Raw genomic sequence first — 22,359 nt, 5'->3', positions numbered from 1 at the left:
TGGGAAGGAGCTTTTCATGTTGTCTTGACTCTTGACCTACTTTCTACTTTTGTATAAAGTCTTTTCATGCATTATAAAACAACCTTCTACAATCATGACAGAAATAAGACTATATCTCTTTAAGAGTAGACTATGTACATGTAATTAACACATCACAGAGGCTCCAGGACATGATAGAAATCAAGGGGGAGGTTACTCTAATATTGCAACAAAATTCCAATAATAAATATGCTATTCATGGTGCATACTTCAGCATTGGTTATCAAAGTAATATTCTTAAATAATTGTTAAATCTTATTCTTGGACAATTTTCATGATCTTTTCCCTGATATATTCATTAAATGTCAAGCTGTTGCCAGGACAACCATTCAAACACTAGCTTAAGCATGGTGGTCATCTCTCCTGTCTAAGCAGATGATTAAAGAAATTCAGGACAACATGTCCAAATGTGTCTTCAAAATTTGAAGTGTGAGTTTAATGATGATCATTTACATAACAAAATCCAATTCGCTTTTTCTCCATTTTAAATGATTTGTTGATAACATCAGAATGTTGATAAATATCATGTAGCTGGGCATACTGTGCAGTACATGTAGATGATATTCTCAATATTTTGGGGTAAACTTCATTTGTAACAACACAACTAAGTAAAATCATATGTCACATGGTATTGTGTCCTATCTGGAAAGTTCTATACAGAATTCTACATAAATCACACTCTCCATTGGAAGGCAATGTACTGTTAACTTTGGAAGAGTCTCTCGTAACTTCTTGAATCCTCTGTACGATGTCTGTTGTCTCAGTGACCTACTTCAGTAAGAAATAGGTATGATGAATTTCACATATGAATACCAGAAATCAATATAAACAACAATTTGGTCAGATAACCTGTAGAGAGACATTTCATATGCCTCAACATGCACATCACTTTTAGACTGAAATTACTTTAGAATGGGTATAGTATGCTTGTTTTTATGCATACAATGCAGACAAGATCACAAATTTTGTGGTGTTTCAACACTTAACTTCAATCCCCTAAATTTATCTAGATGTCAATCTGATCTAGCAAATCTTTGCCTTTCTAACTCCAGGCTACCAGCATGTACGTAATGGTCATTACATACAAACACTTTATGCTCAAGTTGGAATATTTACAAAATTTCTAAATACACCTTATATAACATGATTTTATTGAAATTAAACATCAGGTATGGCAAGTTACCAACAAGAAGCTCATGTGCCTGCATTGTTCACCTGGTATTCAATATTCTTCAAAAATACAATCAATGTTCATAACAAATACATTCATATGTACGCTATTTGCATTCAAGCTGAACGCAATCAATCAATTTTAACACTTATAATTTCCACAACAAGCTTTATCTTCTAACATTCAACTACATATGGTCATTTCTACTTTCTTCTCAACATTTGTGGGGCTTTGACCTTTGACACCTTTCCTGGAGATATTCAGCTCCTTTGACCTTTTCTTTTCCAAGGTTTACCAGAAATCTTTCACAGGGTTTGATTTGACTATGGTTCAAGGTCATTTTTTTTTTGCAACATTTTTCAGACTTCATCCGAGAGATATACCTGCCAAATATCATGCTTCTAGATCTTTCAGTTAATCAGAAGAAGTTGTTTGAAGTTTTTCCCACAGAAAAAGACATAAGCATGTTTACATGTGATTTTCTTGAGATAGAAGTAGTTGCATCCTGTGTACGTTATAAAAAGTGACTTGTAGTAACAAGATAGATAACCTACCTGTAACAATAATTTGTGTTCAGACCTATAGTGTTCTATAAACTTTATATACTGTACTATATATATGTAATTCCCTGAGGCTATCATCAGCTACAGAGTTAAAGCTTTGGACACTTTGTTCCTTCTTTCCTGTATGTGTTAAGAATTGTTCCAGCTTTTAATGGTATCAGATAGCATATTGGGTAGAGCGTGAGACTTCCTGCAGGAGGAGCCACATGTACCCTAAACAGTGGTAGATAAGAGCTGCTAACACTGCTATTTTAGGGTTCCTTTACCGAACATCTGTGAGCAGGTGTGAGGCAGGAGGATCCATTACTGATCGCGGATATCCAAGAAGAGTTATTGATTTAAAAGTAAAATAACTTAACACTTCCAGACAGGTCTACGGCACATCACTGCAGAAACGAAACAAGAAACTTTGCCACGCAGAAATCAATTTTACTATTAAAACAGTGGAAGAAAAGGTTAGAGAACCATTTGATGGAAACTCTGTATACACCTATAGGTACTGCTACATTTTAGTGTTCACACATTACTTTGACATGTTCATACCCTCTCATAATACATAGCTGTGAAATTTCATGAATTTTTCAAATTTCAAGTAAAATAACGATAGGGGTGATGAAAAAACAGTAATTAAATCTATAATTCTTGCCAACAGTTTCTCACACCATGAGGGTTTTCTAGTTCCTGGCTGCATTCCCATCGTACAAAGATTAAAAAAGTGATGTACAACAGATAATTACATAATAAAGAATGTAACGCCATATATAGTAGTCTTGGCGCGATTCTAAGGTAACAATTTTTTCTAGTTTCCATGACTACCAATTTCTGTTCAATCATTAATTTTTGGTTGGCTATTTCTTATCCAAACATAAGAAGTTTAGAGTTTAGTCAATTCTGATCATCCACAATGCCTGTATTTCTGTTCTCTGGTGTCAAGTTTGATAAAACATACCAACAGATACAAAATCTCTAAGAAATCATACTTGCCAACATTTTTTTAATTTTCATGTCGGAGATTGAACACATTCAAAACTTCTCCACTCAGAAAAGTGCAATTATCTATTACAGATCTCCATCAACTAAAAGTACTTTTTATAAACTTGATCCTCTGAGCTTATTGCTATGTAACGAAACATATACCGACAGAATTGAGCATCCTGAAAATGAGGCTACCATAGTTCTGACAAGGTTGTTAAGTGAGAATATGATTCCTCACAAGGTCTAGTGTGGCGCGTTGGACCGTACTACTAAAGGAAATTGTATGATTTCAGCATGTTTCCTTGAACATCAGGAGGAATAAAAAAAAGATTCTTTGAATTTTACGCTAGAGTCATAAAGACCGATATTCCCTTATCACTCTCCAAATGTTTCAATCTTTTCTTTGTAATTTGAAAATTTAACTCCATTACGGCTCGCTGAACTGTCAAGTGATTCCTACTTCAGTAGGTTGTTCATTTTGTATTTCAATTTCTTTTCTGTCGATGACATAATTTCACAAATTCTCGAGAACATTCCTAATTTTCTACTTCATTTTCTCTCCTTCAGATGATTTTAACACAATAATCATTCTCTTTTCAAGTCAAATTGGTAGGGAAGTTTTTTGGTTTTCATCAGTGCTAATTAACTCGCACACTACCTCTCGCTAACAATGCCTCAATGCTTTGTACCCACGTAGTTTATTGAATTGTCTGATCTGGGAGGGGGTGAGGAAGGCAACATGAACAAAAGCTGTGTATGACAGGTAACTGGTGTTCTGGAGGTTCCCAAGACAGAAATTCATCAGATTTAACATGGTAGGCCGTCAAAAAAATATTTCACTTTAATGGTATTTGTCATAATGCTTTTGCAAAATACAAAGAATTTTTTTTTTGGTTACATTTTCTGTGTTGATGGTAATTCAGTAACATTTTCAAGTCTTTTACTGAAAAATTGAGACTTCTGTCAAAATTTCATATTTACTGATTTAATAGAATATATTGTAAAATTTTTGGTTCTACCATATAAAACTTGCATTATTAGATTAAAGTATTGTAACACCAGTCTCTTAATGAATGTTCAGGTGTGTGGCTTCCAACTTCAGACATTTCCAAAAATGAATAGGAAACAACAAAACTATAAAAGTAAAACTGTCATCCAAACTTTCTCAAGCTTTTGTTCATCTTGATGAATTACTGTTATTTTATCATATCAACATAAACTGACATACCTGACGGGCATATAATCCTTGTATTGTCGTCGTTGACGCTCGTATTCTGGGATGGCATGCCAGTTAAACTGAAGGTTCCAATCAAATCCCCCAATACTCGTACTTTTGGCACTGCCATATTGGTATTTAAATGAATCATCTTCAATGACATCGATGACAGGACAGACGACAATAGAATTGTTTGTAGCGATTCTATCTAATAATGGCTCCAGCCATCCTACAGAGAGAAAAAGTCAGTAGAGTGGACACTCATTATCTAACACACAGAGAAACCATCAGTAAAGTGGACACTCATTATCTAACAAACAGAGAAACCGTCAGTAAAGTGAACACTCATTATCTAACAAACAGAGAAACCGTCAGTGGACACTCATTATCTAACACACAGAGAAACCATCAGTAAAGTGGACACTCATTATCTAACAAACAGAGAAACCGTCAGTGGACACTCATTATCTAACACACAGAGAAATGGTCAGTGGACACTCATTATCTAACAAACAGAGAAACGGTCGGTAAAGTGGACACTCATTACCTAACACACAGAGAAATGGTCAGTAAAGTGGACACTCATTATCTAACACACAGAGAAATCATCAGTAAAGTGGACACTCATTATCTAACACACAGAGAAATGGTCAGTGGACACTCATTACCTAACACACAGAGAAACGGTCAATGGACACTCATTATCTAACACACAGAGAAACGGTCAGTGGACACTCATTATCTAACACACAGAGAAACGGTCAGTAAAGTGGACACTCATTATCTAACACACAGAGAAACGGTCAGTAAAGTGGACACTCATTATCTAACACACAGAGAAACGGTCAGTAAAGTGGACACTCATTATCTAACACACAGAGAAACGGTCAGTAAAGTGGACACTCATTATCTAACACACAGAGAAACGGTCAGTGGACACTCATTATCTAACACACAGAGAAACGGTCAGTAAAGTGGACACTCATTATCTAACAAACAGAGAAACGGTCAGTAAAGTGGACACTCATTACCTAACACACAGAGAAATGGTCAGTGGACACTCATTAACTAAAAAACAGAGAACAGGTCAGGACACTCATTATCTAACACACAGAGAAGAGGTCAGTAAAGTGGACACTCATTATCTCACACACAGAGAAACGGTCAGTAAAGTGGACACTCATTATCCAACACACAGAGAAACGGTCAGTAAAGTGGACACTCATTACCTAACACACAGAGAAAAGGTCAGTAAAGTGGACACTCATTATCTAACACACAGAGAAACGGTCAGTAAAGTGGACACTCATTATCTAACACACAGAGAAACGGTCAGTGGACACTCATTATCTAACACACAGAGAAACGGTCAGTGGACACTCATTATCTAACACACAGAGAAACTAACACACAGAGAAACTGTCAGTAAATTGGACACTCATTATCTAACATACAGAGAAGAGGTCAGTAAAGTGGACACTCATTATCTAACACACAGAGAAATCATCAGTAAAGTGGACACTCATTATCTAACACACAGAGAAATGGTCAGTGGACACTCATTACCTAACACACAGAGAAACGGTCAGTTAAACACACAGAGAAACGGTGGACACTCATTATCTAACACACAGAGAAACGGTCAGTAAAGTGGACACTCAACACACAGAGAAACGGTCAGTAAAGTGGACACTCATTATCTAACACACAGAGAAACGGTCAGTAAAGTGGACACTCACACAGAGATCTCAGTAAACTAACACACAGAGAAACGGTCAGTAAAGTGGACACTCATTATCTAACACACAGAGAAACCATCAGTAAAGTGGACACTCATTATCTAACACACAGAGAAATGGTCAGTGGACACTCATTATCTAACAAACAGAGAAACGGTCAGTAAAGTGGACACTCATTATCTAACACACAGAGAAGAGGTCAGTAAAGTGGACACTCATTATCTAACACACAGAGAAACGGTCAGTAAAGTGGACACTCATTATCTAACACACAGAGAAACGGTCAGTAAAGTGGACACTCATTATCTAACACACAGAGAAACCATCAGTGGACACTCATTACCTAACACACAGAGAAACGGTCAGTAAAGTGGACACTCATTATCTAACACACAGAGAAACGGTCAGTAAAGTGGACACTCATTATCTAACACACAGAGAAACGGTCAGTAAAGTGGACACTCATTATCTAACACACAGAGAAACCATCAGTAAAGTGGACACTCATTATCTAACACACAGAGAAACGGTCAGTAAAGTGGACACTCATTATCTAACACACAGAGAAACGGTCAGTAAAGTGGACACTCATTATCTAACACACAGAGAAACCGTCAGTGGACACTCATTACCTAACACACAGAGAAACGGTCAGTAAAGTGGACACTCATTATCTAACACACAGAGAAACGGTCAGTAAAGTGGACACTCATTATCTAACACACAGAGAAACGGTCAGTAAAGTGGACACTCATTATCTAACACACAGAGAAACGGTCAGTACACTCATTATCTAACACACAGAGAAACGGTCAGTGGACACTCATTATCGAACACACAGAGAAACCGTCAGTGGAGACTCATTATCTAACACACAGAGAAACCGTCAGAAAAGTGAACACTCATTATCTAACACACAGAGAAACCATCAGTGGACACTCATTATCTAACACACAGAGAAACAGTCAGTAAAGTGGACACTCATTATCTAACACACAGAGAAACCGTCAGTGGACACTCATTACCTAACACACAGAGAAGAGGTCAGTAAAGTGGACACTCATTATCTAACACACAGAGAAACGGTCAGTAAAGTGGACACTCATTATCTAACACACAGAGAAACCATCAACACACAGGAGAAACGGTCAGTAAAGTGGACACTCATTATCTAACACACAGAGAAACGGTCAGTAAAGTGGACACTCATTATCTAACACACAGAGAAACGGTCAGTAAAGTGGACACTCATTATCTAACAAACAGAGAAACGGTCAGTAAAGTGGACACTCATTACCTAACACACAGAGAAATGGTCAGTAAAGTGGACACTCATTATCTAACAAACAGAGAAACGGTCAGTAGAGTGGACACTCATTATCTAACATACAGAGAAGAGGTCAGTAAAGTGGACACTCATTATCTAACACACAGAGAAATCATCAGTAAAGTGGACACTCAGTCTAACACACAGAGAAACCATCAGTGGACACTCATTATCTAACACACAGAGAAACAGTCAGTAAAGTGGACACTCATTATCTAACACACAGAGAAACGGTCAGTGGACACTCATTATCTAACAAACACAGAAACCGTCAGTGGACACTCATTATCTAACACACAGAGAAACCATCAGTAAAGTGAACATCATTATCTAACACACAGAGAAACCATCAGTAAAGTGGACACTCATTATCTAACACACAGAGAAACGGTCAGTAAAGTGGACACTCATTATCTAACACACAGAGAAACCGTCAGTAAAGTGGACACTCATTATCTAACACACAGAGAAATGGTCAGTGGACACTCATTATCTAACACACAGAGAAACCATCAGTAAAGTGGAAGAGAAACGGTCAGTAACACTCATTATCTAACACACAGTGAAACGGTCAGTGGTCACTGATTATCTAACTCACAGAGAAACGTTCAGTGGACACTCATTATCTAACACACAGAGAAACGGTCAGTAAAGTGGACACTCATTATCTAACACACAGAGAAACCATCAGTAAAGTGGACACTCATTATCTAACACACAGAGAAACGGTCAGTAAAGTGGACACTCATTATCTAACACACAGAGAAACGGTCAGTAAAGTGGACACTCATTATCTAACACACAGAGAAACGGTCAGTAAAGTGGACACTCATTATCTAACACACAGAGAAACCGTCAGTAAAGTGGACACTCATTATCTAACACACAGAGAAATCATCAGTAAAGTGGACACTCATTATCTAACACACAGAGAAATGGTCAGTGGACACTCATTATCTAACACACAGAGAAACGGTCAGTAAAGTGGACACTCATTATCTAACACACAGAGAAACGGTCAGTAAAGTGGACACTCATTATCTAACACACAGAGAAACGGTCAGTAAAGTGGACACTCATTATCTAACACACAGAGAAACGGTCAGTAAAGTGGACACTCATTATCTAACACACAGAGAAACGGTCAGTGGACACTCATTATCTAACACACAGAGAAACGGTCAGTAAAGTGGACACTCATTATCTAACACACAGAGAAACGGTCAGTAAAGTGGACACTCATTATCTAACACACAGAGAAACGGTCAGTAAAGTGGACACTCATTATCTAACACACAGAGAAACCATCAGTAAAGTGGACACTCATTATCTAACACACAGAGAAACGGTCAGTAAAGTGGACACTCATTATCTAACACACAGAGAAACGGTCAGTGGACACTCACTCACTCATTATCTAACACACAGAGAAACGGTCAGTAAAGTGGACACTCATTATCTAACACACAGAGAAACCGTCAGTAAAGTGGACACTCATTATCTAACACACAGAGAAACCGTCAGTAAAGTGGACACTCATTATCTAACACACAGAGAAACGGTCAGTAAAGTGGACACTCATTATCTAACACACAGAGAAACGGTCAGTGGACACTCATTATCTAACACACAGAGAAACGGTCAGTAAAGTGGACACTCATTATCTAACACACAGAGAAACCGTCAGTAAAGTGGACACTCATTATCTAACACACAGAGAAACCATCAGTAAAGTGGACACTCATTATCTAACACACAGAGAAACCGTCAGTGGACACTCATTACCTAACACACAGAGAAACCATCAGTAAAGTGGACACTCATTATCTAACACACAGAGAAACCATCAGTGGACACTCATTATCTAACACACAGAGAAACGGTCAGTGGACACTCATTATCTAACACACAGAGAAACCATCAGTAAAGTGGACACTCATTATCTAACACACAGAGAAACCGTCAGTAAAGTGGACACTCATTATCTAACACACAGAGAAACCATCAGTGGACACTCATTATCTAACACACAGAGAAACCATCAGTAAAGTGAACACTCATTATCTAACACACAGAGAAACGGTCAGTGAACACTCATTATCTAACACACAGAGAAACGATCAGTGGACACTCATTATCTAACACACAGAGAAACGGTCAGTAAAGTGGACACTCATTATCTAACACACAGAGAAACGGTCAGTGGACACTCATTATCTAACACACAGAGAAACCATCAGTAAAGTGGACACTCATTATCTAACACACAGAGAAACCGTCAGAAAAGTGAACACTCATTATCTAACACACAGAGAAACCATCAGTGGACACTCATTATCTAACACACAGAGAAACGGTCAGTGAACACTCATTATCTAACACACAGAGAAACGGTCAGTGGACACTCATTATATAACACACAAAGAAACAATCAGTATAGTGGACACTCATTATCTAACACACAGAGAAACGGTCAGTGGACACTTATTATCTAACACACAGAGAAACCATCAGTAAAGTGGACACTCATTATCTAACACACAGAGAAACCGTCAGAAAAGTGAACACTCATTATCTAACACACAGAGAAATGGTCAGTGGACACTCATTATCTAACACACAAAGAAACAGTCAGTAAAGTGGACACTCATTATCTAACACACAGAGAAACGGTCAGTAAAGTGGGCACTCATTATCTAAGACACAGAGAAACTGTCAGTAAAGTGGAGTTAGTAATGTTCAACCATTTAACATTAATCTTACATCTATATAAGTAATGTGTACAGATAAGTAAAGTTTCGATGTTATATTATATTAAGATTATGTCCTTAATAAGTTTATCTTATCTATAATGAAAATTTCAAAAATTTTTTTTATTAATTTCATGTCATTTATTTGTTGCTAAACTTTACAACTTCTGTGCCCAACAGAACCTCCAGAGCTCAGCTCTACTGTATTCCTAATTGGTTACCAAAGCATAAATCTTGAATGCGATAAGGGTCCATATTTCAATAAGAACCATCTGTGGAGCATACAACAATGAGGAGAAGTTCATTCAGTAAGGTTTTCAAGATGGCGACCACCTCAAATGTGGTGCAGGTCAGAATTTCTGTTGGTTCTATCATCTGTGGACAAGATCAAAAGTGGAAGTTCTGTCTCACTACAATTTTCCATCTAGTAGCAGTTGCTACAACAAGATTTTAAAGATAGCAACTGTAACAGTCCTTCATGGTTCTGAATTGTGTTTAGGACCATCTATGGACAATTCCCGTAACACTAGTGGAGGTCCTTTTTTATATTAGAGGAGTAATGATCAAACATTGTCTACTAACAAATAGACTGATGATAGACCCTGAACAATGTGCCATAGCTCTTCTCGTCTTCAACAAGTGGAACTAAAAACAACCTCATTTGATTGAATAATAGTACTTTTCCCGTAAAATAAACATACAGACATAACAAAGAGTGTCTCACCTTCAGTACATTCACAGTGGGAGTCCAGGTATGTCAGAACGTCTCCAGTTGATACCGAGTAACCTAGTAACCGTGCTCGTATTAAACCTTCTCGTTTCTTAGTCCGTACTATTTTCACTTTGCCTAACTTTGCCATGTAAGTTTCCAATGGCTCTTTCAGGTGATCTATAATCAAGGAAATCATTTTATTGTCAATACAATAAAACTGAAACATGAAGGATAAATTATAAGTGGCTAAACGTGTCAGGAGAAATGTGTTACACTTCCTCCGTAACATTCCAACACCTTTATGCTAAAAGCCATCTCAAGTTTTGATGTTTTGATGTCAATGTAGCAATTAAGTGACGATCTGAAGAGCAGGAGTAATGTTTTATGTTTTAGTGAAGCTGAGTTCTGAGGTTTGATCATCTTCACTTTATGTAGTAAATATTTACAGGTATATTCAGACTGGGGTTTGGAATTATCTAATAATGAGTAAATCAACACCCATTCTACATTATATGAAATAATGTCATGAAATACAGATTGCTCAATATGGCGAATTATCTCCCCACATCCAGGCTTATCCTAAAGATAGTAAACCTGGGGACACAACAACTGTAGGTAGTAAACCTGGGGACACAACAACTGTAGGTAGTAAACCTGGGGACACAACAACTGTAGGTAGTAAACCTGGGGTAAACCTGGGGACACAACAACTGTAGGTAGTAAACCTGGGGACACTATGACTGTAGGTAGTAAACCTGGGGACTCAACAACTGTAGGTAGTAAACCTGGGGACACTATGACTGTAGGTAGTAAACCTGGGGACACAACAACTGTAGGTAGTAACCCTGAGGACACAACAACTGTAGGTAGTAAACTTGAGGACACAACAACTGTAGGTAGTAAACCTGGGGACACAACAACTGTAGGTAGTAAACTTGGGGACACTATGACTGTAGGTAGTAAACCTGGGAACACTATGACTGTAGGTAGTAAACCTGGGGACACTATGACTGTAGGTAGTAAACCTGGGGACACTATGACTGTAGGTAGTAAACTTGGGGACACAACAACTGTAGGTAGTAAACCTGGGGACACTATGACTGTAGGTAGTAAACCTGGGGACACTATGACTGTAGGTAGTAAACTTGGGGACACTATGACTGTAGGTAGTAAACCTGGGGACACAACAACTGTAGGTAGTAAACCTGGGGACACAACAACTGTAGATAGTAACCCTGGGGACACAACAACTGTAGGTAGTAAACTTGGGGACACAACAACTGTAGGTAGTAAACTTGAGGACACAATAACTGTAGGTAGTAAACCTGGGGACACAACAACTGTAGGTAGTAAACCTGGGGACACTATGACAGTAGGTAGTAAACCTGGGGACACAACAACTGTAGGTAGTAAACCTGGGGACACAACAACTGTAGGTAGTAAACCTGGGGACACTATGACTGTAGGTAGTAAACCTGGGGACTCAACAACTGTAGGTAGTAAACCTGGGGACACTATGACTGTAGGTAGTAAACCTGGGGACACAACAACTGTAGGTAGTAACCCTGAGGACACAACAACTGTAGGTAGTAAACTTGAGGACACAACAACTGTAGGTAGTAAACCTGGGGACACAACAACTGTAGGTAGTAAACTTGGGGACACTATGACTGTAGGTAGTAAACCTGGGAACACTATGACTGTAGGTAGAAAACCTGGGGACACAATGACTGTAGGTAGTAAACCTGGGGACACTATGACTGTAGGTAGTAAACTTGGGGACACAACAACTGTAGGTAGTAAACCTGGGGACACTATGACTGTAGGTAGTAAACCTGGGGACACTATGACTGTAGGTAGTAAACTTGGGGACACTATGACTGTAGGTAGTAAACCTGGGGACACAACAACTGTAGGTAGTAAACCTGGGGACACAACAACTGTAGATAGTAACCCTGGGGACACAACAACTGTAGGTAGTAAACTTGGGGACACAACAACTGTAGGTAGTAAACTTGAGGACACAATAACTGTAGGTAGTAAACCTGGGGACACAACAACTGTAGGTAGTAAACCTGGGGACACTATGACAGTAGGTAGTAAACCTGGGGACACAACAACTGTAGGTAGTAAACCTGGGGACACTATGACTGTAGGTAGTAAACCTGGGGACACTATGACTGTAGGTAGTAAACTTGGGGACACTATGACTGTAGGTAGTAAACCTGGGGACACAACAACTGTAGGTAGTAAACCTGGGGACACAACAACTGTAGGTAGTAAACCTGGGGACACAACAACTGTAGATAGTAACCCTGGGGACACAACAACTGTAGGTAGTAAACTTGGGGACACAACTACTGTAGGTAGTAAACCTGGGGACACAACTACTGTAGGTAGTAAACCTGGGGACACAACAACTGTAGGTAGTAAACTTGAGGACACAACAACTGTAGGTAGTAAACTTGAGGACACAACAACTGTAGGTAGTAAACCTGGGGACACAACAACTGTAGGTAGTAAACCAAGGGACACTATGACTGTAGGTAGTAAACTTGGGGACACTATGACTGTAGGTAGTAAACCTGGGGACACTATGACTGTAGGTAGTAAACTTGTGGACACTATGACTGTAGGTAGTAAACTTGGGGACACTATGACTGTAGGTAGTAAACCTGGGGACACTATGACAGTAGGTAGTAAACCTGGGGACACAACAACTGTAGGTAGTAAACCTGGGGACACTATGACTGTAGGTAGTAAACCTGGGGACACTATGACTGTAGGTAGTAAACTTGGGGACACTATGACTGTAGGTAGTAAACCTGGGGACACAACAACTGTAGGTAGTAAACTTGAGGACACAACAACTGTAGGTAGTAACCCTGGGGACACAACAACTGTAGGTAGTAAACTTGGGGACACAACAACTGTAGGTAGTAAACTTGAGGACACAATGACTGTAGGTAGTAAACCTGGGGACACAACAACTGTAGGTAGTAAACTTGAGGACACAACAACTGTAGGTAGTAAACCTGGGGACACAACAACTGTAGGTAGTAAACCTGGGGACACAACAACTGTAGGTAGTAAACCTGGGGACACTATGACTGTAGGTAGTAAACCTGGGGACACTATGACTGTAGGTAGTAAACCTGGGGACACTATGACTGTAGGTAGTAAACAAGAATAGATGTATTGTTTTGGGACTAACAATAGAAAAAATGTAACTCTTAATTTTACCTCATTGTTCACTTTAGTACTACATCTGTGAAAAAGCACTCATAAATACTGGTAATAATATTCATAGTGATTAAAAAAAATCCATTACATGCCTCCTTAATCTGGAAAAATATTTCTTTTTGTTTAAAAAAGTGAAAAAATAATGATGTAAAAAAGATATTGGTGTTCTCATGTTTTGACAAAAAAGAATTAAAAAAAATTGACATTTCTTTACTTTAGTAATGAGCTCTCTAAGTAGGGATCAACAATGAGGCGTCGGCATGACAACATATGTGATTCCAAAGCAACAATGAGGCGTCGGCATGACAACATATGTGATTCCAAAGCAACAATGAGGCGCTGGCATGACAACATATGTGATTCCAAAGCAACAATGAGGCGCTGGCATGACAACATATGTGATTCCAAAGTAACTATGGGCTTTTCTGTTGGAACTTTCTATATGTTATCTGTTTACATTAATTTGCTAACATTAAAATCTTTCCTCCCAAGAACAAAATTTGAATTAATGACTTACAAGGATTGTTAATGTTGTTTACTGAATACACTCTATAAAATCTAAATTCACTGAAATATCCTTAGAGATGGCAAATGTGTGAATATAGGAGTTCTAGGAGTTAGTAGTAGTCTCTGCTACACTTGTTGTGGAAAATTTGGATAAACAGGCAATCATCTGAATCCTTCTGGTTGTATTCATAAGAGGCCAATTGTTGATAAGTAGAATACACCACTGATCATTTTGTAAAATTCACTATGGGGAGAATTATTGAATTATGGAATATGATCATTTTAATGTTATTCTTTTACCATCAATTCCTTGGACCACCATGATTTTTATTCTGCTTGAATAAAATACATTAATACTGAAAAAAATTATATCAGCGTAAATATAACTACAGGCTGGATAATCAATGTCACTGGAGAGTTAAGCTGGAATGTAGCTTCTTTGATGTTTCTACTCAGAAAAAAAAAACATCTGACTGACACAGAAAAAGTGAAATACACAGATTACAGGACTGGGGTCCTATAGAAGCAGGCTTATCTTTGTGATTGAGATATTGAAAGGGAAAGATTACTGCATCCATCAAAGACAACCTACAGTGGGTTTCCTATCAGGAATGTATTTTCATTAAAGTTTATTGGAAATACAATCTCTGGTTCATGATATACCACAGAATGGTTGTGTGTTATTAGACATAGTGTTGTCTGGTGAAGGCTGGATCATGAAGCAGTATTTGTTACAATGTTACACGTTCATTTACCTGTATCAACTCAGCAGTCAGATCTAAACATGTGATCGCGAAATATTCAATAAATATCATTTGCTTCTTCAGTAATTACAAATAACCATGCCTAACATGCAGGCTAAACAGAATGGTTCAGTAACTGTTTTTACTGATAAATACCCACAGAGTTATTACAGTAGCCATAAATTGTCACAAAAGATTTTTATCTCAAAAGAATTTCTATTTCACAGGAATCATCCTAATAAGGTAGAAATGAAAGATTTCTTAAACAGGAGTTGTCAAGATAAAAAAGTTACATCTGAGTAAAAAACATTAAGTTTTTCAACAGCAGTTGCCATTCCTTGTTAGTGGTATTGGGGAGCCTTGTGATTAAGACAAGGCATGGAGGGCCACATAATGCTCAATCCTTGGGGACATATCTTCAAAACAGCATATGGTTGTCTCCCCTGGGAGGGGAATGTAAACTGTTTAAAATGACACTCCTTCATCTTATCTCCTCCAGTAAATGAAATTCAGTCGGAGCCTCATTTATCATGGACTGACAACAGAGTCTACCATTCTCTAGAATGGATGACAGACATTAACCCTGTGGCTGGGCAGATCTTGTCATACAGATAAATAAAATTCTGACCAACACCAGAAACCTCATCTTCCTTTTTTATTAATATCATTCATATTTGATTTTACCCATTTTAGCTGTCATACAGCTGAAATCTGTCACACTTATTCTCTATAACATTTCCTCGTCTATGAACTGTTTACAATGCATTTTATGTTAAAAGTGTTGTCAGTTCTTTTTTCACGAAACAACAAATGTTGTAATTACAAGTCGTGTCTGTAGAAGAGTTTTAGTGATGTGACAATAACCTTGAGCCAGTGATGCTGGGTACATTTGAATATATTCAAATGGCAAAAATGTTTGAGGATTTGTTTAAAGTTTGTAGCGATGGCTGTGCTAATGACATCATGATAAAAATTCTAATGAAAGTGTGTTACCTTGACATTTGTCTGTCAAGAAATAGACCCAAAAATGCAGATGTCAAATTGAAGTGTAGAAGAGATTTGCAGACAGGTGGATGACAAAATCATAAGAAATGTTTTGAGTACAGAAGGAGAGTATGATAAATACTTATTTGAAACTGATGTTAGGATGACAAAACTTGATGCTATCCGTTTAATGTTTTTTATCCTGCAAGTCTTGCTTTATTACCTGATAAATTTAATGAAAAATAGCATCTTATTCATATCAGAATTCAATTTTTTTCAAACATACAAACCCATATCAGAGAAATCATCGACCAGAACAATTTCGCGGAGTAGGTGGGGTGGAGATCTGTCTAGAATACTATGTACGGTTCTCAGCAAGACTGTCCATGCCTCATTATGAAAACACACCACTACACTGGTGTCAGGTAGTTTTTCCTGGTACTGAAGAGACTGACATCTGTAAAGACAATATCAAATAACACATTATACTCAAATAACACATCATACTCAAATAACAAGTAATACTTAAATAACACATCATACTCAAATAACACATCATACTCAAATAACACATCATACTCAAATTACAAGTAGTACTTAAATAACACACCATACTCAAATAACACACCATACTCAAATAACACACCATACTCAAATAACACACCATACTCAAATAACACATCATACTCAAATAACACATCATACTCAAATAACACACCATACTCAAATAACACATCATACTCAAATAACACATCATACTCAAATAACACACAATACTCAAATAACACATCATACTCAAATAACACACCATACTCAAATAACACATCATACTCAAATAACACACAATACTCAAATAACACATCATACTCAAATAACACACCATACTCAAATAACACATCATACTCAAATAACACACCATACTCAAATTACAAGTAATACTATAATAACACATCATACTCAAATAACACATCATACTCAAATAACACACCATACTCAAATAACAAGTAATACTTAAATAACACACCATACTCAAATAACACATCATACTCAAATAACACATCATACTCAAATTACACATCATACTCAAATAACACATCATACTCAAATAACACATCATACTCAAATAACACATCATACTCAAATTACACATCATACTCAAATAACACATCATACTCAAATAACACATCATACTCAAATAACACATCATACTCAAATTACACATCATACTCAAATAACACATCATACTCAAATAACACATCATACTCAAATAACACACCATACTCAAATAACACATCATACTCAAATAACACACCATACTCAAATAACACATCATACTCAAATAACACATCATACTCAAATAACACATCATACTCAAATAACACACAATACTCAAATAACACATCATACTCAAATAACACACCATACTCAAATAACACATCATACTCAAATAACACATCATACTCAAATAACACATCATACTCAAATAACACATCATACTCAAATAACACACAATACTCAAATTACACATCATACTCAAATAACACATCATACTCAAATAACACATCATACTCAAATAACACACAATACTCAAATAACACATCATACTCAAATAACACATCATACTCAAATAACACATCATACTCAAATAACACACAATACTCAAATAACACATCATACTCAAATAACACACCATACTCAAATAACACATCATACTCAAATAACACATCATACTCAAATAACACATCATACTCAAATTACAAGTAATACTATAATAACACATCATACTCAAATAACACATCATACTCAAATTACAAGTAATACTATAATAACACACCATACTCAAATAACACACCATACTCAAATTACAAGTAATACTATAATAACACATCATACTCAAATAACACATCATACTCAAATTACAAGTAGTACTCAAATAACACATCATACTCAAATAACACATCATACTCAAATAACACACCATACTCAAATAACACATCATACTCAAATAACACATCATACTCAAATTACAAGTAATACTTAAATAACACACCATACTCAAATAACACACCATACTCAAATTACAAGTAATACTATAATAACACATCATACTCAAATAACACATCATACTCAAATAACACATCATACTCAAATAACACACCATACTCAAATAACACACCATACTCAAATAACAAGTAATACTTAAATAACACACCATACTCAAATAACACACCATACTCAAATAACGTGTTATACTCAAATTACATGTAATACTCAAATAACACATAAAACTTAAGGTACAAGTCATACTCATATTATTAATAATACTCAAATTAATTTCACCTGCCTATCAAAAATGTTGGCAAAAGTCTTCTACGAAATTTAAATTTCATTTCAGTAATAATTATCATAACTTTAGTATGCAGTATTTAGGGTGCAGGCATGGCAAAGGAAGACCATGTTATTCATCTTTCTCCTGGGTGCTCGAATATTGACCTATCCGAGTCGTTCGAAGACAACCCTACCGGTGAGGAGGGTTCCCCCGGGGAAAGATGGCCCCAGGGCTGCTGAAGCATGCTCTGTCCAGGATGTGGGCCCTCCGGGCCGATGTCTCCTGTATTCTTGGGGCGGAGGTTTGCCCATTGCCTTCAGCATCGTCGATTCCCGAGTCCTTTTAGATTCCCTGGTGCCCCCTTGGGCATCCGTTCGGTCAGATTGGTCTCTGCCAGAAGGCACTATCATGTCTTCAGCTCTGGCCACTGACCGGGCTCGGGTTATGGAAAAGAATTCTTCCTCTACATGTGCTCCCGGGATTTCCTGGACTGCAACTCGGCATTGGTGATCTGTCGGAGGCTTCTGCCAATGACTATGCCTCACATGACTGGCAACTAGCCTCTCAACCAGCTAAGCTGGAATTGAGAGAGCTGGCAGCCTGGCCCGGCAAATCGGTGGACCAGGTAGTGTTAGATGCTAAGGAATACCACAAGATGGAGAGAATATTGGGGGGTTAGGGGTTGGGGGTGTCTCTCCGCTTTTCCCTACAGTGGCAGGAGATGACGTAAAGATGCTTGGGCTTTGTCTGTGGTCAAGGAGGCTCTAGGTATCCTCCTTCTTCGGGATCCGCCCCTTGCCACCCAGCCTATTTTCTTTCCTCTTCCAAGGGATGCGGAAAAGGCTCAGGCACTCCAGGAGGAAGTAGGGACCATGCTTGCCAAGGGCGTGGTTGAGGAGGTTCCTATGTCAGAATGCACTTCCTGCTTTTACTCCAGAATGTTTCTGGTTTAGAAGAATATCGGTGTGTGGCGTCCGATTATAGATTTCAGTGCCTTCAACAGGCACGTAGATTCTCCTTACTTCAAGTAGGAGACCCAACAGGGCATTATGGCCTCTGTGAGGGATGGAATGTGGGCAACTTCAGTAGATCTGAAAGGATGCCTATTTCCATATTCCAATCAAGAAGTCGGCATGGAAGTTCCTCCGTTTCATGTGCAATGGCAGGGTCTTCCAATTCGGGGCCATGCCCTTCGGGCTCATGACAGCTCCTTTGGTTTTCACCAAGTTGCTGCAGGTGGTCGTGGGACTGCTTCACTCACACAGAATAAACGTCCACATCTATTTCGACGACTACCTCATGCTTCATTTGGCGAGGGAATCGCTAGTGAAGGACACCAGTCTAGTCCTTAAAGTCTTGCTCAGAGTCGGCTTCATTCCTTCCAGATAGAAGTCAGAGGTTTCCCCTTCTAAGGACTTCAACTTCCTGGGGAACCGTTTTGACATGGTTCGGGGCTTAGCCCTTCCACCTTTGGAGAAGTTCGAGAAGGCCAGGGCTCTGGCTCTGACCTTCATCACTTGGTCACATGTCCAGGTGTGTTGATTCCTCAGCTTTCTGGGGTATCTCAACTCCCTGGAAGATGTGGTCCCCTTAGGGAGCCCCTGGCTCTCCCCACCAGACTGAATCTCTTTCACCAGCCTCGGTCTAGAACGATACACTCTCGACCAGAGATCCTCCACCTTCACCCGTGGAGGCTATCTCTGGAAGCCTCGCCAAGGCAGGCTTTTCTCAAGAGGTGTCAGATCGCATCACGCGATCAATCAGGGCTTCTGCTTTTGCCGTCTACCAGTCACGTTGGAAGATCTTCTGTGATTGGTGTGTCGGCAGGGAGGTTGATCTGTTCGAAGCCTCTGTGCAGTTGATTGCGGATTTCCTACTCTCTCTGTTTAGGGACTGCAATCTGGCACCTGGCACTATTGCTGGCTATTGTAAAGCTATTGCCAGTGTCCTTGCGTGTTATGGCAGAAAAGAGATAGGTTTGTCCTCCTCTCTTTCTGCCCTAATCAGAGGCTTCACTCTGGATAGTTCGGCAGCTGACCCCACAGTGGAATCTGGCCTTGGTGCTAGATTCCCTGACTAGGGCTCCTTTGGAGTGTGCCTCGTTAAAGTTTGTAACTTTCAAGGCAGTCTTCTCTTTGGCTTCTGGACGTAGAAGGATTGAAGTCCATGCCTTATCATTGTTCCCTTCTTGTCTACGTTGGTCCAGAGGCTGAACTTATGTAACTCTCCTAACTGATCCTTCCTTTTTAGCGAAGAATCAGGTCCCAGGGTTCTAGTCTGATCCCATCAGGATCCCGGCTTTGACTACCTCGGAGGAGCGAGATATGTTGCTTTGTCCTTGTCGGGCTCTTAGGTTTTATCTTGATAAAATTATCTCTCTGTGAGCAGGGCTCTCGATCCCGTCTGTTTCTGCCCATCAAACAGGGACAACGAGATATCTCCTCCCAGTCGTTTTCCTGGTGGGTTTGCCAGGTCATTAAGCATGCTTATGCGCATTCTGATGAGAACGCTCAGGCGAGAGTGAAAGTGCGGGCTCATGAGGTCAGGGCCCTCGCTGTGTCCTGGGCCCTTCTAAATGGGTCCTCTTTTCAGAAGGTCGTGTCTGCAGCATTCTGGCGGGGCAGGGATGCTTTCACAGATTTTTATCTGCGATCCCTAGCTTCCCACTCGGAAGGCCTGTATTCATTGGGAACTTCTGGTGGTGGCACAGTCAGTGGCTGTGCCTCCTCAGTAGCCCTAGGGCATGTCTTTCTGTATAGCGGCACGTGGGTACACCTGCTCTTACATGGGGAGATTCCTTCCTACTCTTTGGCTGTGCTGAATGGGCTGTCTGGCTTTTAGTCACCACTACGGTAAGACGAATTCGCATACTAAAGTTATGGTAATTATTACTGCCTGGCTGCCTCTCTGTAGGGTGCTCCATAAAGGTTATTAGAGAAAGGGAGATCACTCTATGGTCCTGCCGTGACGGCTCATGGATCATAGGGAGAGCGGGATTTTTTTAATCTTTTGTTGTTGGGATACAAAGATGGGTGTAGGTACTGTATTTGCATACTAAAGTTATTGAAAATTGGTTTTACACGAAAAGACCTCAAGTTGAAGATCATTTTTTCAATTTACTATTTAATATCATTTATCTGTTGTTGGTTAATAACTTCCCAAAATGCTTCACCACCTGTTGAAAAAGTTATGCCACACTAAGTTACAAATGTTGTTAAATAGCACTGAATGAATCACAAATTCATATTGGAGTGTTCAGGACTCAGCAATATTGAACTTCTTCTCAAGGCTATGTCCTGGCATACTACTAACAGGGCACCTTGTACTAACAGAGAGGAAGAAAATGTTCTTGGGGTGTTATTTATGTGGGATTTTGATACTTTAGTCTGACATACTACTAAAGTGTCCCTCAGGTATGTGAGAGTAGTGTTAACTTTAGTGTGACATTGGACTCAAGTGTCCCTCGGGTGTGAGAGTAGTGTTAACTTTAGTATGACATTGGACTCAAGTGTCCCTCGGGTGTGAGAGTAGTGTTAACTTTAGTATGACATTGGACTAAAGTGTCCCTCGGGTGTGAGAGTAGTGTTAACTTTAGTGTGACATTGGACTAAAATGCCCCTCGGGTGTGAGAGTAGTGTTAACTTTAGTATGACATTGGACTCAAGTGTCCCTCGGGTGTGAGAGTAGTGTTAACTTTAGTGTGACATTGGACTCAAGTGTCCCTCGGGTGTGAGAGTAGTGTTAACTTTAGTATAGTATGTGTTAACTTTAGTGTGACATTGGACTCAAGTGTCCCTCGGGTGTGAGAGTAGTGTTAACTTTAGTGTGACATTGGACTAAAATGCCCCTCGGGTGTGAGAGTAGTGTTAACTTTAGTGTGACATTGGACTAAAGTGTCCCTCGGGTGTGAGAGTAGTGTTAACTTTAGTGTGACATTGGACTCAAGTGTCCCTCGGGTGTGAGAGTAGTGTTAACTTTAGTGTGACATTGGACTCAAGTGTCCCTCGGGTGTGAGAGTAGTGTTAACTTTAGTATGACATTGGACTAAAGTGTCCCTCGGG

The 22,359-nt window shown here is 39.0% G+C and overlaps 1 protein-coding gene across 1 annotated transcript in view; it reads right to left on the bottom strand.

Moving 5' to 3' along the window:
- Nucleotides 1-22,359, bottom strand: part of LOC132563846 (polypeptide N-acetylgalactosaminyltransferase 5-like) — a 69,436-nt gene that overhangs the window by 27,836 nt on the left and 19,241 nt on the right. The window contains exons 3-5 of the mRNA XM_060228598.1: nucleotides 16,260-16,426; nucleotides 10,505-10,669; nucleotides 3,977-4,193 (exon numbers count right to left, since the gene is read on the bottom strand). Of these exons, the coding sequence (XP_060084581.1) occupies nucleotides 3,977-4,193; nucleotides 10,505-10,669; nucleotides 16,260-16,426 (549 nt within the window). The remainder of the gene's footprint in view (nucleotides 1-3,976; nucleotides 4,194-10,504; nucleotides 10,670-16,259; nucleotides 16,427-22,359) is intronic.

The sequence above is a fragment of the Ylistrum balloti genome, unplaced genomic scaffold, assembly GCF_031769215.1.
Source record: "Ylistrum balloti isolate Yb309-2 unplaced genomic scaffold, AGI_CSIRO_Ybal_v1 Utg371884, whole genome shotgun sequence".
NCBI lineage: Eukaryota > Metazoa > Mollusca > Bivalvia > Pectinida > Pectinidae > Ylistrum > Ylistrum balloti.
Note: the sequence above shows the minus strand (reverse complement) of the source record. Positions and strands in the feature narration are given on the sequence as shown.